At 44.4% G+C, this 17,321-nt stretch overlaps 1 protein-coding gene across 1 annotated transcript in view; it reads right to left on the bottom strand.

The window, feature by feature from the left end:
* Positions 1–2,383: 2,383 nt before the first annotated feature.
* The window catches only part of SPATA48 (spermatogenesis associated 48), a 59,031-nt gene continuing 44,093 nt past the window's right edge, over positions 2,384–17,321 (bottom strand). The window contains exons 8-9 of the mRNA XM_004739397.2: positions 7,837–7,944; positions 2,384–2,613 (exon numbers count right to left, since the gene is read on the bottom strand). Of these exons, the coding sequence (XP_004739454.1) occupies positions 2,490–2,613; positions 7,837–7,944 (232 nt within the window). The 3' untranslated portion in view covers positions 2,384–2,489. The remainder of the gene's footprint in view (positions 2,614–7,836; positions 7,945–17,321) is intronic.

Consider the following 17,321-nt stretch of genomic DNA (forward strand, 5'->3'; position numbering starts at 1 on the left):
AAATCTATCCTGTATTCAGGGGGTTGAGATGCTTTCTTTATCTGTTTCTCTCTAGATTTCATCTTCTCTATCAGGAGTATCATACTTTTTGTATTATTGAGTTTGAGTAACATAGTTACAATATTACATTGTAATATCACTATCTTCTAGAATAAGCTTATTGGAATGCATTATCTCTTATGGACGAGCTCTCTAAGACTTTTGAACGCTATATTCCTCCTAAGTGTTATGGAAACTGCAGGGGTTCTCTGTGTTTGGGTCACCCCTAGGGATAAATAAAAGCCTAAAGAGTAAAGCTGTAGGAAAGCCTATGTTCTGGGGAGAGAAGAATGAGCAAGGGGCTAATCCAAGAAGGCACAGGTACATCCATTCCCAGTGCATCAGACTGACCCAAGATCAGACTTCAGAATCTGAAAAGCAGATCCATATCCATTGGGTGCTCTTCCTTGATTTTTACAGTTTTCTTTTAAACAGCTAATGAGGGAAACTGGAATAATACAACCGACAGTCATAGGTAAAGGCCAGGAATTTCTAGGGGCTGGGCTGGTACTTCTATGTTGGCCTCGGATTCAAGATCTACGGTGAGCAGGATTTTCATTTTCTCTTCACAGGAAACAAGTCTGGGCTAGTTATGGTGCAACTGGAGAGCTGCCATCTTTCTTCTGTTGGATGTGGCTTGAGAATGCTGCAGACAAAGCCAACATTCCTCTAGAAGCAGCTTCAAAGGTGCTCAGGGCTCCGAGAGGTGTCCAGTCACCTGCACTGTCAAGGATGGAAGTCATTATCTTAAGCTACAGAAGGTGAAGGTCAGATGCTGCTGGGACTGTGCTATAGAAAGGCCCAGAACAACAAACAGGTGCCCCTGATTTTGAGCAGTAACACCTCCTGACAGAGTGACCTGCCAGGGATGTTTACCGCAAAATGTGATCTCTGGCCCTTGCATTAATTGACTTCCTGTACAGGGCTAATCCCTCCCATTTGCATTTGGGTGAGAATCTTCCAGAGATGAAGATTTTTGTTATGGTCTGATTTTTTTTTTTTAAACAGATTTGCTTGTTCTGAAAATAATTTGGCCACAACACTGGGTTCAGTGAAACCATTCCTTTTCCTTGAAGGCAAGTCCACTTCCCAGAATGAATGGTCACAAGCCTTCCTGTTCTTTCTGGAAGAAAGGAGCTCATAAAGATGGTCTGAAGAGCCAACATCCAGATCTACAGATGTCAACTGAGGCGATACCCAATCCCCAAACAAAGAGCTGATTTTGCCTTTTTGGAAGAATAAGCAGGGCTTACACATTGGCTTAAAGCTCCATAGGATCACTATCTCATTCAGAACCATTTGGAAGAAGAAAGCAGGAAAAACAAACAAACAACAAAAAACCTGAGAAATACCTCTAAAAGGTCTAGGAAATAGGGAATTTTTTTGTCTTTTTTTCTGTTTCTGTTTGTTTTGTTTCTGAATAGCTGTGAAGGCTATCCAATCTGTAGAGAAATGGAGCCACAGTATCTCTATTTGGAAAGCCTGGGTTCTAGTTCTAACCCTACCAATTATTAGTAGCATGAACTGAGATAAATACTGCACTTTTCCTTGCCTTCGTCTGGCTGTTCATAAAGTAGCAAGGATCTTAATGCTCAGAGGATCCCAAAGCAAGGACCATAGAATGCTTATTATGGGTTTTCAGGATCACATGAGCTTAAGGTTTGGGAAAGCACTTTGCAAACTCTGACGGGATCCACAGATATGTGTACACAAATAGAAATAAACTTCACATGTATACAAGTAAAGCTACATTTGCCTGGCCAGAGGGACTCCGCATAGCCCATGTAGTGATTCTGGAGCTGGTGCAGTCTTTGGCCAAGACCCAGGCAGCCCACACACCAACCCTAAAGTGGATATGACTGCTCACTGTTGCCCTGTGAGCTTCATGGAGCCTGGGGGATGCTTCTTTTTCTGAAAGAGAAATATTTCGGCCAGGTAAAGGATGGCTTTGTCCTTTGTTGTCATAGAAGTTGTCCCCATGTGATGCCATATGTGGGAAGAACATACCCTTTTCACTCTCAGCCACTCAGTCTTCCCATTAAGAATATATGGGGTTTTGATTGGATAGTCTGTGTTCACAAAATATGTGATCTGTCCTCTGCAGTTTTAATCACTGCATTAACATGGCCAAGACATGAAGCCTCTAGGTAGACTTGGCATTCCAACTCTAAAGAGGAATCTTCTAAAATAGAATCGCTGCTACTGACGGCTTCCAGAAAATCTTGGCTGCCATCATGGAATGGTGGCACTCCAGGGCCAGGTCAGGTCAGTGACTGAGGTTGGAGCCCCAGACACTCTGCCTGAGGCAAAAAAAAAAAAAGCACCAGACCTCATCTGATCTGTATGAACACACCCAGAACAAGCCCAGGTCTTTTATTCCCCCATCACACCAAAGGCAGTGCCTCACCAAGACTGAGATTTCTAAGTCCTACTCAGAGGGCAGGCCTTTGTCAGTAGCCTACAGTTTCTTGTTGCTTCTTATTGAAGGGATTGTAGGGTTTTACATTTGTGACCATTTGAGACAGTGGTGCCTGGTGACGGAAGACATCAACCTTCATTTCTTTCCGTAAGATGCTATAACAGGGTGGAGAAAAAAAAAAAAAAGAAAAGAAAAAAAAGAGCCATGAAATAGATGTTAAAATATATAACCTGATCTGTTTTCCCACTAATGATACTCATGTTCAGGAGAGGGAATGAGGGTCAGGAGTGCTCATAACAGAAAGGGAGACTGGGGATGATTAATCCTTGTGTGCATTGTTTCATTTGTTTCTTTATTTGCATTCGGCTCCATTTATTGCATTATATGCATCATATTGTAATCAGTTTCATTGACTGAAAATCCGTTCTGTGCATAGAATTATAGTCAGTGCTAAGAATGGATAGAATAGAAAATGTAGTCAAAAGGAGGTACTCAAATGTTATAACAAAAAGTCCCTATGGAAGCAAGCCGGGGCCAAGAGGCATAGAGAGTCACTTCTCTGGGCCAAGAAAGATACCCCCAGAGTCTGTGTCAGTGAGGGGTTAAGTGAGTCATGATGAAAGCAGGGTGGTAGATAAAGAAGAGGTGCATGGAGACAGAGGTGGGAGGCCATAGGGGATGTGGGGAGAGGTTCAGGGTGCGGGTGGGACGGGCCACATATAGGGCCGAGAGTGGGTTTCCCCCTGCCAGTGGGGTTAAGCTGACTGCTCTCACATGACATCCTTAACCTCACATGTCCTAGTTTGCTCTTTTAGCCAGCAGGAGTAATGTTGTCTACTAAGTCTGTTGGAAGAATTAAAAGAAAATAAAAATATAGAACTCCATGCAAATAATGGTTTCCCAACCCTGTTCATACCCTGAGGCAGTCTTCCCGGTATGGACACAGGTCATGCCAACTCTCTTGAACAACTACATTTTGCTGTGAATTTGCTGCTGTTTGAATCACACACATTCCGTGTGGTGTTTGTATGTGGCAAAAGTTACAGAGCCACAGCAACTCAGACTAAAGTGGCTTTTTAAAAATACTATGATTTTTTAAAAAGATTTTTATTTATTAGAGGGAAAGAGAGAGAACATGCACAGGGGTCGGGGGGGGGGAGTAGAGGGAGAGCGAGAAGCAGGCTTCCAGGACTCCAGCATCGCGACCTGAGCTGAAGGCTGACGCTTAACCAACTGAGGCACCTGGGTGCCCCTTTTTAATGCTATGGTTATCATGAAGTCATCATTTTTTTAGTATGTTGTGGGAAAAGTCTGTTGAAGGACCAAGTCAAGCTTCTGCGCAGGTGGTATTCTGATGGGAGGGAATGCAGAGGAAACTCTGAACTGTCCTGGAAACAGGAATGAGGAGAAGCCCCACGGGCATTCCCTTGCTCTTGAAATTGGAGATTCAAAATGTCAGTGTCCTCTACTCCCTACATCCCTGCCCCTCACTTCAATCTCCTCCACTAATCTCTTTCCTTGCTATTCCATGTCTCACTTCAACCTCAATCTAAGGCACACTTGATGTCCTATACCTTGCTTAAAGTGTGTTATTGGGACCACATGGACTGCAACCCCTTGGCATTGACATTCAAGACCTAAACGCTTTAATCACAGACCACTACTGCAGCCTCCCGGGCACAAGGATCCACAGCAAATGCACCAGCGCGCCCTCTACATGAAGAGGTATCATTGGTCCCTTCTCTCCTGGTAGTCTCCCCTGCCTACATCTGGCAGGCAGGAGCATTGTTGACTGGCAGTTTCAGAATGCAGACTCAGGGAGGGAGAGAGTGGGCTGGAAGGGCGTGGAAGCAGACATGGCAGTGGAGACTGGGTGTCCGCCTCTGAAAGAAGCTTCGAAGTGAGAGGAAGGAGGGCAGAGAAAGGGATGGCTTCTCAAAGGGGGTGTCTGTGATTTCTACAGGGGAGGTGGCTGGGGTGGGAGGCAGTAGACTTTCTTCTCAAGCGACAGGAAGGGAGCTGGGTTGAAGAGGACCTGGTGCTCGCACGGAAGACCAAGACCTTGTCTTTGGCGGGAAAGGAGACAGAAGCGATGGTGGGAGGAGAGATTCTGATGTTGGGGGCAGGGAGGGGAGAATTCACCAGAACACCTGGAGATGGGCTTCAGGCACCGGGCAGTGCAGGCTCCCAGCAGCACGGGGGTTACAGAGCAACTGTGAGGCTGAGTACCAGAGCCTGGGCTCAGGAGTGCCCAGAGCATGGCCTGCGTGCAGACAGTCTCTTAGAAACAACAGGAAAAACACAGCAGATCAGTCAGACACCATCAGGAGGAAGTCAGCTCACTAAGCTCTCATGATACTCATCAGAGAGAGACTTCAACTCCCACTTTCATGGAGAATTTTCAGCAAAAATACATTAAAGAGTGTCACAAAAATTGAGAGGTGATACACCAAAGGTCTGATGTTCTCTGATCTCAAGGGCCAGGGAGGTCCTCGTGCTACAGAAAGCTTTTTTTTTGTTTGTTTGTTTGTTTTGTTTTTTTAAGATTTTATTTATTTATTTGTCAGAGAGCGAGAACAAACAAGGAGCAGCAGGTAGAGGGAGATGGAGACGTGGGATGCGATCCCAGGACCTTGGAGCATGACGTGAGCCAAAGGCAGGCACTTAACTGACTGAGTCACCCAGGCACCTCAGAGAAAGCTTTTTAAAATCTGAGTGCCCCACTGTGTTTTCTCACGGCCAAGCCTCAGTGCCTGTCACGCACCTCCATTAGGGGTGGGCACAAGAATGGAGATCTGGAGATCTGACTCAGCAGAGGCTGGTCACTTCCTTGGGAGCGACCCTTGAGTTGCTGCCACTATCTGTGTTTCAAGAGCCCATGTGTACCCCAAGAATAAGAACCCCAGAGAAGCCACCACAGAGGGTCCTCGGTCCCCAGTCTGAGACAAGATGACAAAGCTATGTGCAGCACGTGGGGAGTGATGAGTGTGGGGCTGCCCAGGGCATGTAGCAGTAGCAACACTGGGGGCAGCGGGAACAACAGGAGCAACATTAGTAGCTGTAGTAACAGTAGCGGTAAGTAACAGTAGGGAATGGTTTTCCACTTGGAAAAGCAGATTTCTTTGAAATACAGTGGAACATGGATCAGCTAGATCACATGGTTGGGGAAACATGCTAGACCCACCAGGTGTCGGAGCTGAGGTCGAGACATGTGGGGAGAGAAGATGGATCCTGAAAGAAGGATGTGAATGTTCCCATGAGCCCTGGGAAGACACCGGCCCGTCTCTCCTCTGTCCTTAACCACCCAGACACAATGTATGATTCTAGTTTTGTGGACACTATGTCTAAACAACAGACATCAGAATGTATTTAATTTGCCCTCCTTACTTCAGGACTTCTAGTGAAATAAAATACATGCATTATCTAAATTTCCATCAGTCCTGCCTTTGCAAATGGACCTGTGACACTGGAAAACGTGCCCTGCTTTTCCCTCCACTCAGTCGCTGCCTGAGGGACCAGGTCGTGCATACAGGGTGTGCAATGATCTGGGCATCTCATACACAGGTCCACACAACGCCCTCCTCTGGTTTCACGGCTGCGTGGTGAGGTGCTTCCTGTGTGGGATCCCTGGGACCAGTCCTTTCACACACAGCGTGGCCTGCAAATATCTGTGAGACCAGGGAGTCTCTTCCTCCAAGGGTCACAGTATGACCTGCTTCCTCTGTGAAGCCTTCCTTAGCCCCCTACGCAGATCCCCTGGACTCTTCTGTTTGCCTCATTGTCCTGATCTGTAAAATGGGGGGAAAAGAGCACCACCGTCACAGGGTTTCTGGGTTGGTGACATGAGTTTTTGAGTACAAAGCACTTGGACAGCCTGGTGTAGATGAAGTACTCACCCACATGAATGACAGTACTCGGGTGATAGGCATCATCCTCTACTATCACTGTTTTCTTGTTCAGTGCTAGAATGTGAGCTCCTTGCAAACTGGGACTAGTTTTTGTGAGTTCCAGGAGCACCATGAATGTCCATTGACACAGGGAAAGAACATACAGATGAACCAGTAAAGTCATGAGTGAATGGGAGAATAAACAGCTGTACGGGGGCACCTGGGTGGCTCAGTGGGTTAAAGTCTCTGCCTCCGGCTCAGGTCATGGTCCCAAGGTCCTGGGATTGAACCCCAAATCAGGCTCTCTGCTCAGCAGGAAGCCTGCTTCCTCCTCTCTCTCTGCCTGCCTCTCTGCCTACTTGTGATCTCTGTCTGTCAAATAAATAAGTAAGATCTAAAACAAAACAGCTGTATGAACTGACCATTAGGGCCCAGAAGGCTCTCCCCACTTGCTGCCTTTTGGAGCATATACGAAATCCAGTGGGATGGCTTGGAGTCCACCTGTAGGTCACCTCCTCCCAAAGCCCTCCCTGATTGCTGAGGTAACTCAGCACCCTGGCCAGACTACACCCGACTACACTGTCCCGCCTTTTATTCTTCAAAGCACACAGCATGCTTTCAAATCATTTTATTTCTTCAGTTACTTGTGTGCTTTTGTGCTGTCACATCAGAACGTAAGCTCTTGAGAGCCAGGATCATGCCTGTTGGGCCTTCGTGCTCAGGGCCTTTAACGGTGCCTGGCCCAGAATGCATGCTCAATAAACATTTGACAAATGAACAGATGCTCTACCGAAAGGAGAAAAGGAGCCCTTTGTGGGAGAGCTGCCTCCCAAGCCCTCCAAAACACACAGCGACCTCCCGGGATAGCTTATGTATTTGCAGGAGCCTGCCACTGGACCTGGTTAAGACCACATTTGCATTTCCAAGACTGTGTCATCTTATTTGCAAGCCCAGGACGTCCGTCAAATGTGTTCAGATTTGAGTCATAATGAACAATAAGAAACGCGCTGCTTCTCTCTGGCAGCTCCAAATAAGAGTCCGCGAGAGCCTTCTGTCTGACGTCTCCTGCTTTCAATGTGGAAAACGGTGTTTAAAAATATATGTGACATTCAACAGAATGTTGTCTCTTACAGAAACTAAGGCGGTGATTCACGGGGAGTAAATATGGGGTGCATGCGTTGGGCTCCAGGCATCCACGCATGTTCTGCTGGTTATGCGGAAGGGTGACATGCGTGCAAAGCTGTGAGTCCGAGAGGTAAAGATGCTGCTCACCTAACAGGCTTTAAGCATCTTTGCATGCTCCTTTTAGCAACAGCAGGAACGTGAACACCTCTGTCTTCTGGACTTGACACCCCAGTTTTAATATGATGTAAATTTACTCTTTAAATTGTTCTTTAATGGAATAACCATAATGAGGATCCACCCCGCCCCCTGGCCTCCCGACCACTCCTAGTGTGTCTGAGCACATTGAGTAATAGGACTTGGACTTACCGGTGAACTTCTGAGTCCGGTGATGGGGCTGTTGATGGAATGTCAGAATTGGCAGGCTGTCTGGCTGTGAAATGAACCTTCCCGGTGTATCCTGGAATATTGGCAGAGCTGAAAGAAAGAGTTAAAGATGAGAACAGAGGAAATGAGAAGAGGCATTTGTGAAATAGCCCTGGTCGCCAGCACCCACATACGAAAGTACAAAGGATGACTCGGGAAATTGGGCTGGCAAACAGGAAAGGGTGCAGGTGGGGGCATGCCGACTCGGAGATGCAGATAGCCGCTCTCCTCTAGGACTGAAGAAACTGACTTCCAGCCCATGTTTTTCCTATTATTTGAATTTGCCAGTATTTTACATACATGATTCACCCCTGAGCTGTTTCCTAATGGAGGAGGACATGGATTCTTTACAGAACCCCAGACCTGTGTTCCACACATGACTCTGTCTTGCAGACTCCAATCCTAGTGGACACGCAACTGTGGGTTTTTTGTTATTTAGAGATATTTTTAGAGATATTATGTATTTATTTGGGACAGACAGATAGAGCAAGATAGTGAGAACAAACTGGGGGAGCGGCAGGCAGAGGAAGAGGGAGAAGCAGACTCCCCACTGAGCTGTGAGTCCTATGCAGGTCTCGACCCCAGGACCCTGGGACTACAACCTGAGCCGAAGGCAGGTTGTAGGGACTACAACTGACTGAGCCACCCAGGCCCCCACAGAGCTGTCTTTACAAAATAATGTTTTCTTACCACCATTGTTGTACCACATTCTTGATTTCACATAATTTCTTGAAACTGCACAGATTTAAACAAGCACTGGCTTGTTCAGTTCTATCCCGCTTAACTCTGCTGCCTTCTCTGTCTGTCCTTATCCCACCAGTGAGGGGGAGAGAGACCACACGGGAACATATGGGAAGGTGTTTCACAGCAGATATAATCTCCCTACATGAAAGGCAAGCCAGTATTCCAAAGAAGTATCTTGATAAGCAGTTCGGAGGCATATGAATAATAACTAATATCTTTATGGGCTCAGTCCCTGCTGCTGCTTACGACCTGTGGCCGTGGCCTCCACGGCCAGGGATGGTACAGAATTTAACGTGTATTTCAAGGAGCAAGAACCCAGTACGTGCAAAGCCTGATGCTCGCTCAATTAGTACCCGGTCTTTGTGGACTTGAGCTCCTAGTGTCCTGTTGGTGCTGGAACCTCAGCTTATCGTGTGTGTTCGGGAGGGAGAGGGATGGCTGCCGTCATCATTCATACACCAGCGGCGAGGAAAGGGCCAAGACCACAGGCAGCAACTTCCAAGTGAAGCTTATCCAGCACGGGCAGCTGAAAAGATGTTCAGACAGTGGTTTCCAAATGTCCCCACACACTGAAAATTCATGGGGATTTTTCGAAGGTACCCATGCCTGACTCCCAGCCCCCAGACATCCTGATTTAACTGGTAAGGGAGTGTGACCTGGGATGTGGGGTCTTTAAAAGCTCTCCAGATAATTCTAGATAAGTGATGCTTCGAAGTTTGGAAATCCCCGTGTCAGAGCTACATTTTCAGGTTTGTTGGAGGGACCCGGGTGATCAAATGAGCATTGCTGAATTCTAGGCAGTGCCCTTTAGGATTTCCTGGAATTTTCTTGAAGAAGTGTGGCTGTATGTCAGAGAGGTAACCAAAAACGGGGCAAAATTATTCATGTGTCTGTCTTTCCCCCAAGCATTCTGTAAAGCTTCCATGCATGTTACAGAGGAAATCCCCTTCCTCTGTGTGAGATGTTTTTTTTTTTTTTTTTCCACTGCCTCCGAAACACCTGCAGAATTACAATGCCTCTAAAGTCACGGCCTTCCAGGAGAGCAGTTAAGAAGTGAAAGATGGAGGCAAGTGGTTTGTCCATCAGGAGGAGAGCTTGACAGAGGACATCATACAGCTCTATGTGCCTCGTGGGAGAGGTAATTGATGTGAAGGGATATTTTACACTACATTATAATGATATGATGTTACCTTACATCACATCCAATAACAACAAACCATGAGCCAGAACACTATGTTAAAGATAAGCCACTTAGGCTTAAGAAATGAAATCAGTTGCATAATAAACCAATTTTGAAGTTTGGGCAAATATTTGAAAGCAGAAGTCCTCACCCATACCGCTTCTAGATCTATTCCATTTACCACCTGCCCTTTGTAGGCACATCACGGGGGGACTTTTTTCCCATCTTCAATGCAACATGTTGACCTCCGATCAAGAAGAGAACAGTCTCTGGGGGACAGTCTAGAGCCTTGTTGCTGAGGGTCGACGTGGTTTTCTAGGGGGAGGAGACAATCTGTGAAAGGCTCTAGAATGTGAGGGCTTTGAAATGCACCTCTGGGTGGGTCCCATGGTCAAAGGCCCCCCTGCCCCACTTAAGGGGATCCGAAACAAGCTGGAACTCATTTAAAAATAAGACAAGTCTCCATTGTTTGTCTTTGCACCAGAGCTTCTAGGCCCTTGGGCCCTTCTGGTGCACCCTGATTCTGGAGTAAGCCGGGTACGTGGGAAAATATTATCACCTACATTTGCGACTAACTGGTTTTGTTCTATCTAGTGAAATAAAATACAGAACAGAGAACTTTAGACCATAGCTTAGTGAGCCTCTCAGGAAAGGGAGCACAGAAGGTGTGTGATTCCAAGCTAAACAGGAAGAAAGAGCAGGTTGGGTGGAGAACACAGGTCGTGTGCACGTGGGCTGGAATCTTGGCCTGCACACAGCCTCCTCGCTGTCCCACGGATGGGAGGCCCGCTCACCGAGCCAGCTCGGTTTCCCAGGGGCCATTTGAAAGGCTCGAGGGAATTGACTTAATCCTCACAAGAACCTGTGTTGTAGGTCCTAGAATCATGCCTCTGGTGCAGGTGCAGGAACGGAGGCTGCAGAAAAAGTCCAAGGAATGTGTCCAGAGCCTTGGGGGCCTGCGGGGGCAGAGCCACCCCACCCAGAAGGCCGGATGGAAGGACCGAGGCAGGAGAGCTCTGCTGCCTCCAAATGGTCGCATTTACTCAGGGCGTGGGTTCACACGCAAGTTCCAGTCGATTCGATGATCCGTCATGGAGAGCGGTTAGTGTCGGGTGCACGTCCAGGCGGAAATCAGCCAGGCCTGCTCCTGACTCCTTTCACGTTAGTAAGAACGGTTTTAAATGCACGTGCAGAGATTTGAAGAGCCCAAGTGGGGTGAAGACCACCAATGCAAAGTTAAGGAGAGACGGAAGGGGGTGAATGGGAGGGATACAGAAAGAAACTGGCATGAGGTCAGAGGCAGAGGACAGAGAGGGTGGCACAGAATCCTGGGACTGCGCCTACCAGCCGCAGGGCCTTAGACAACAGAACTGACGCTCTTGGAGCCACACTGTGCTCTGGTCAGGGGACTGTCGTTCCCCTGGAGGGGGCAGCAAGGGGAGGGGTCACGGCTGGCCCAGAGCAAGAGGGTGGGGCGGGGTCAAGACTGGGCCTTCAGGAGCGGGGAGAGAAGGGGGCTGCCGAGCTTCGAGCTTCGTTGGGGAGCCCACTGCTGGAGGGGAGAAGGAAGGAGGGGCTTTGAGCTCGGATGTACTTGTTTTGATTGTTGGGAGAGAAATATAAGTAAGACCACAATCATTTTGGACACTGGGTTTTGTTCCTCAGAATTGAAGCTATTTGGGCCCCAAGATCTTCCCAGAAATTACAGTTTTATTGTTATCCTTATCCACAATAACATTGCTGTTGTTACCATTTACTGTTAACTCATTTTTCCTCTGTTCTTAGACTCTCCTAGAAGGGAAGGGGACACAGAAATAACCCAGAGGCTTCAAACGCCAACAGGGCTGGAGTCTACACCTGATTCCGAAATGTGTCCTTGGGGGCAGGGCACGAGCCTGACCTGGGGGTGAGGGATCCCGTCTCTCAGCCTCTCCTGAAATGAATGCTCTGGGGCTCTTTACATCATGCTCTCCGGCCTCAGCCTCCTCATCTGTAAAATGGGGACCAAACCAGTTCCCGGGCCTCATCACATTATTTTGAAAAACAAATGAAGGAGTAGATGTGAAAGTCCTCTGAAAAGGCAGAAGTGTGGCTAAGGTAAGGAACTACTATTCATAGCCTCATTCTTGAACCTGGGTTGTGGTAAGGTGTGTGTGTGTGTGTGTGTGTGTGTGTGTGTGTGTGTGTGTGTTTAAAGGTGCGGCACACCTTGGTGCCTGGCAGGAAGGCCCCGCCTTCTCCCATCCCAGACCTTCTTGAGCACCTGTCTGAGGATCCATTTTGGACAATCACTGCTTCTTTCCAAATGCTTCATCGCAGAGATGATTAAGGTGAAGTCACAGTAAATATGAAACTGTGTATAGTCCTGAAATGAAGGACTACAACTCTGTGGAAGGCAGCCCCGTGGGGGGATGGGGCCTGGTGGGTTTGGGAAAACAGGCCCATGGCGTCTGGAAAGCACCAGGTGTGGGGGCGGGAGGCACGGGTCCATGGCCAGCTTCCACCTCGCTGGGTTCACTGGGCTGCGTCAGCTGGACGAACACCTCTCCTTCTCTGAACCTGTTTCCCTGCTGGTAAAAGCAGGGCTGGGCCAGGTGAGAGCCACCACCTAAGACCCCAGTTACATAGCTCCAACAGCTGGTTCTTGGCAAAAGAAAACCCACTTCCAACATTTCCTTAGGAAAGAGCAGAATTGTGTGCCTTTAAATCCTGCCTTGGCACAGACAGGCTGTTCCCGATCATTCCCACACTTGGTGCTTTTCACACCGATGACCCACGAATGCAAAGCACTATGGAACCATATGCAATCATAGGTAATTACTAAAAGAAAACAAGCCTCTCGTCAACCTTGCTCATGAAGCTCTTGCTAAGAATATAGCTCTTGCATTCAAGAGAAGCATAAAAAATCAGATTTGGAGGTCAAGGGGTTTCCCTAGTTAGCTTTTCCTTATGTTAGTTTTTGCCTTACTTTTTTTGCTTGACACAGATTCTAAGTGAGAAGTGACTTTGTATTTTTTTTTTAAGTCCTGAATAGTATCCTGATGCAGTAAATAGTACGTGTTTCCCGAAGGAATGAAAAAGCCATTTTTCCTGAGCTTTAGGATTTCCTGTTGAACTCAATGGATATTGTGGATTCACTTAGTTCCTAAACTAGTCTCAAGTTACAAGTTGAACTACAATGCAAACTGCATTAATACTTTGAGTTCCTCAACTGTAAATGTTTTGTCATATCCGAGCACTCCTACAAATCAAAAAATACCTCAATTTTAATGAGAAAACTCTGTTTTTAGGGATTTATTCTACATAAATGCATGCATAATTGTGCAAAGATGTATGCAGAGGTATTTATTGTTACATTGTTCACAATAGAAAAAATGTGTACTAAGCCCTTGGCTTCTGTAAACTATACTATAGCCTTTCAGGCAGCCATTGGAAAGATTTTAATAGTCCTGCATAATGTCAGGGAGACCGTGCGTTGCGTATTTCAACTCTATACCCATCACAAATGTACGCACACAACAATGCACACGGACCTATACTTTGCAGATGCTCATGTGTGTGTGTGGGGGGGAGAGTAAGAAATATATCGAGTTTTAATTTTGGGGTTGAAAATGGAAGAGATGTTTACTTTCCACACTTTAAAATTATTCGAATTGTTTTTTAGTGAAATCATTTGGATTAAAAACAAAAAAAAAAAAAAGATGTCGGGTGAGTTTTAACCCTAGCATCAAAGGAGAGCACAAACATGCAGAATAAATACTTGTTCTGTTATAAAAAATTTCACTCCCAAAAAATGAGTTTGCAACCTGCTTAAGAATGTTCAGGTGTTTTGACTCCAAAATTCACTTGGAGGAGTCTCCCTTAAATAAACAATCCCAAATCATAAAAAAGAGTCACATAAAAAAGTGCTTGTAAAACATTTTATATAAAACAACATTATCTATAAAAAAGCATTGTTTATCATAACAAAAAAAAATACAAAGGAATTGCATATGTCACCTAGTCACGTAAACTAGTCAATGACAAACACATCTACACAAATAAAAATTATAAGGAGTGCATAATAAATGTACCCACAATACTGTTGTAATGTTAAGGTGGTAAATTTTTTTATAATTATAATTTATAATTCAAATTATAATTTATAATTCTAATTATAATTATATAATTATATATATTATAATTATAATTTATAATTCAAATTTTTACTAAAATTTATATCTGTATACAGAATAAAACATTTTTATAGTGGTTATCTTTAACTTATGGAATTATGAGTTATTTCTTTTTACAATTTTTTATTTTATTATTTATTCATTTGATTTTTTTTTAAATTTTAATAAACATATAATGTATTATTAGTCCCAGGGGTACAGGTCTGTGAATTGCCAGGTTTACACACTTCACAGCACTCACTAAGGTGGTAAAATTTCAAAACGTAGTATGACCCAAGCTAGTAAATATAGGAAAGCAAGACTAAAAGTGCATAGGACAGGTGGGACTATGTCAAAACCTTAATAATGGTTGTGTGTTTGTGTGACAGTGTGGTTAAATTTTTTATTGTGACCATTTTCTCTGTGCTTTTTCCCCCTTAATGATCAGATTTAGTTCTATAATAACTTTTTAAGCTCTTTTTTAAACGATTGGTACAATCACTGGCAATTTGAACACCCTGGCTGCATCAGATGACTTGGTAACCAGAAAGCAGAATCTGAAATTAAGGAGGGCAATTTGAAAGATGGTCACTCTTTCGGGAGACTGGTGATCCCAACAGTGGAAGCACCTGAAGGAAAAGACAGTGACCTTGAGCCTCTGAAATCTGGCTTCTGTTGATGGAGTGAAGAGTGCACTCAGCCACCACAATTAAGTCTCACGAACTATGGGGAGAATCCTGATGGTAATACCATGAAGACATTTTCCTTTAAGAAAGTTTAAGATAAGGAATTAAGAGAAGAGTCATATTTGCTTTGGTATAGGATGGCACGCTATATTCTGAACTTGACGCAAAAGTAGTCAAGTTTGTGCATTTCTGGGTGTGGGATTTTATGTAAATGGCATCCTATGGTGGTGTCTTTTAGCTCAATGTAGTTTTGAAAAAACAACAAAATATTTTGTTTAAGGGTCGGTATATATGTAGTAAAACTATCAAGCAAAGCGAGTGAAGGCTAAGCATGCAGTCTGATGGGAATGGCTTCGGGGCTGGGAAAGGGGACCCAGAGGATGGGTTGGGAGGCTCACAAGTGGCTTAAAAGATATTAGCAAAATGTTATCTCTTTATCTAGGCAGGAAGGCTCACGCATTTATATGTTATTTTACTTTATATGTTACATAGGCCACTACATATTTTGGTACCTATCAATATTCCAAAATAAGCGCAAAGCATTTCTTTGTGTTAAAAGGTTACAATTACGTGAAAAACTAAAAGCTGATGGGAAGAAGAAACTTCGCGAACTTGGTGGCCCTCTAGTGCCGAAATCGCACAAGTACAATACACGTCTTCTTTTCAGAGATCCAAGCACCCTTTCACTTCCTTAAAAATAAAAATCAACAGCAAGACCAGGGAGAGTGGCATGGTCCCAAAGTTACTCAGGTTAGATGGTATGTCTTACATCAAATTTTTAAAATACTGCCCGGCTGCTCGTCACTCTCTTTGAAGAATGACCCAAGACCATATGTTTTAATTATTTGGCAAGAATGTTTCATAAAATGTTTCACAATTTAAAGATACATTTCAAAAGAAAAACAGTATTAAATTTTTATACCTCTAGGATCTTTTCTAATTGGTTTCACCCCCATGTCCTTCTTTTAACATCTTTAGAGTTACTACATTTAATAGCACTAATTTCCCTGCAAAATTTGAGGAAGAATCACACCAACAGATCCTTCCTCAAGGTTCAGCTCAGACATCACACGCAGCCTTTGGGTCCCACGAGTGAAAGTGGTCTCTCTGTGCATATGAGCTTCCGAAACACGAAACTAACTTTTCTGGGGACTTATTTCAGCCTGCTTTATATCGTGATTGCTTGTGTACAGCCCTAATCCATCCCTCCGATTCTTAAGGTACACAGGATGAAGTCTCTTGTCTTTTTTATCTTTATGTTACCACAGTTCTTAACACGGCACCTGGAACGTTTTATAGGCTCTTTTGTCTTTTCCTTTGAGTTCCTTTTCTAGAGATTTAAGTGAGATAAGTCATAACTGTATTTTAAAACTGAGGTTATATTTGAAACATATTTTCTAGTTTGGCCAAGCAGTCAAAAGAATTACGTAGTCAGAATAGGTAACCGAGGGGACTGTGAGATTACTGTAGGATACAGGATTGCATCTAACCTGCCATGGTGAAAGGCAACTTGTTGACATTTAAAAGGCACAGTTGACATTAAAAAAAGGGGGGGGGGCGCCTGGGTGGCTCAGTGGGTTAAGCCTCTGCCTTCGGCTCAGGTCATGATCTCAGGGTCCTGGGATAGAGCCCCGCATCGGGCTCTCTGCTCGGCAGGGAGCCTGCTTCCCCTTCTCTCTCTGCCTGCTTCTCTGCCTACTTGTGATCTCTGTCTGCAAATAAATAAATAAAATCTTAAAAAAAAAAAAAAGAATCCATTAACATTGAAAATACTGTCATGATTCAGTTTGGCCTTGCATGAAATGTGCAAGTCTGTCAGTCATCATGGAAACTGAAGGGATCATATCCATGACATTCAGTGACTCAGTGGCATAATGGAAAGAGCGTGGGATTTCAACTTCCAGCAGCACCTGGTGCATCCTAGGGAAGCAATTTCCGAGCCCTAGTGTTCCCACTGGTGAAAGCAAACATACCTACATACTATACATAAACAAGCCATAAATATTTATATGGCTTAATATGTTACAAGTCAAATATATTTTTATATTTATATACGATATATTGTATATAACTTTGTATTATATTATTTTATATTGTATATATTTTTTTTAAATTTGTCAGAGAGAGAGAGGGAGAGCGAGCTAGCACAAGCAGACAGAATGGCAGGCAGAGGCAGAGGGAGAAGCAGACTCCCTGCCAAGCAAGGAGCCTGACATGGGACTCGATCCCAGGGCGCCGGGATCACGACCTGAGCTGAAGGCAGCTGCCTAACCAACTGAGCCACCCAGGCATGCCTATATTGTATATGTTTTATATAATGAATAATGTTATGTTATATGTTATATTATATAAGCATATTCTATAGACTATACTACATATTATTGTATATATTATTTGTATATGATAAAACATATGTGATATATTTAGATTATATATTATATAAGATTATGTAGGTGTATAAGTATACAATAAGTGTATATATAAGATTATAGATGTGTATAAATATTTATAAGTATATTATTATACAATTTTACAATATATTTTATATAGTTTATGTGAGTATATTTTACATATGTGAAATTATATTTTATATGGGATATAAAACACATCACATGAATGTATATCCAGGTGCCCAGGGGAGTCAGTGCACAAAATTGTCATCCT

This window comes from Mustela putorius, unplaced genomic scaffold, assembly GCF_011764305.1.
Source record: "Mustela putorius furo isolate JIRA1106 unplaced genomic scaffold, ASM1176430v1.1 tig00003845_pilon_pilon_pilon, whole genome shotgun sequence".
Lineage (NCBI taxonomy): Eukaryota > Metazoa > Chordata > Mammalia > Carnivora > Mustelidae > Mustela > Mustela putorius.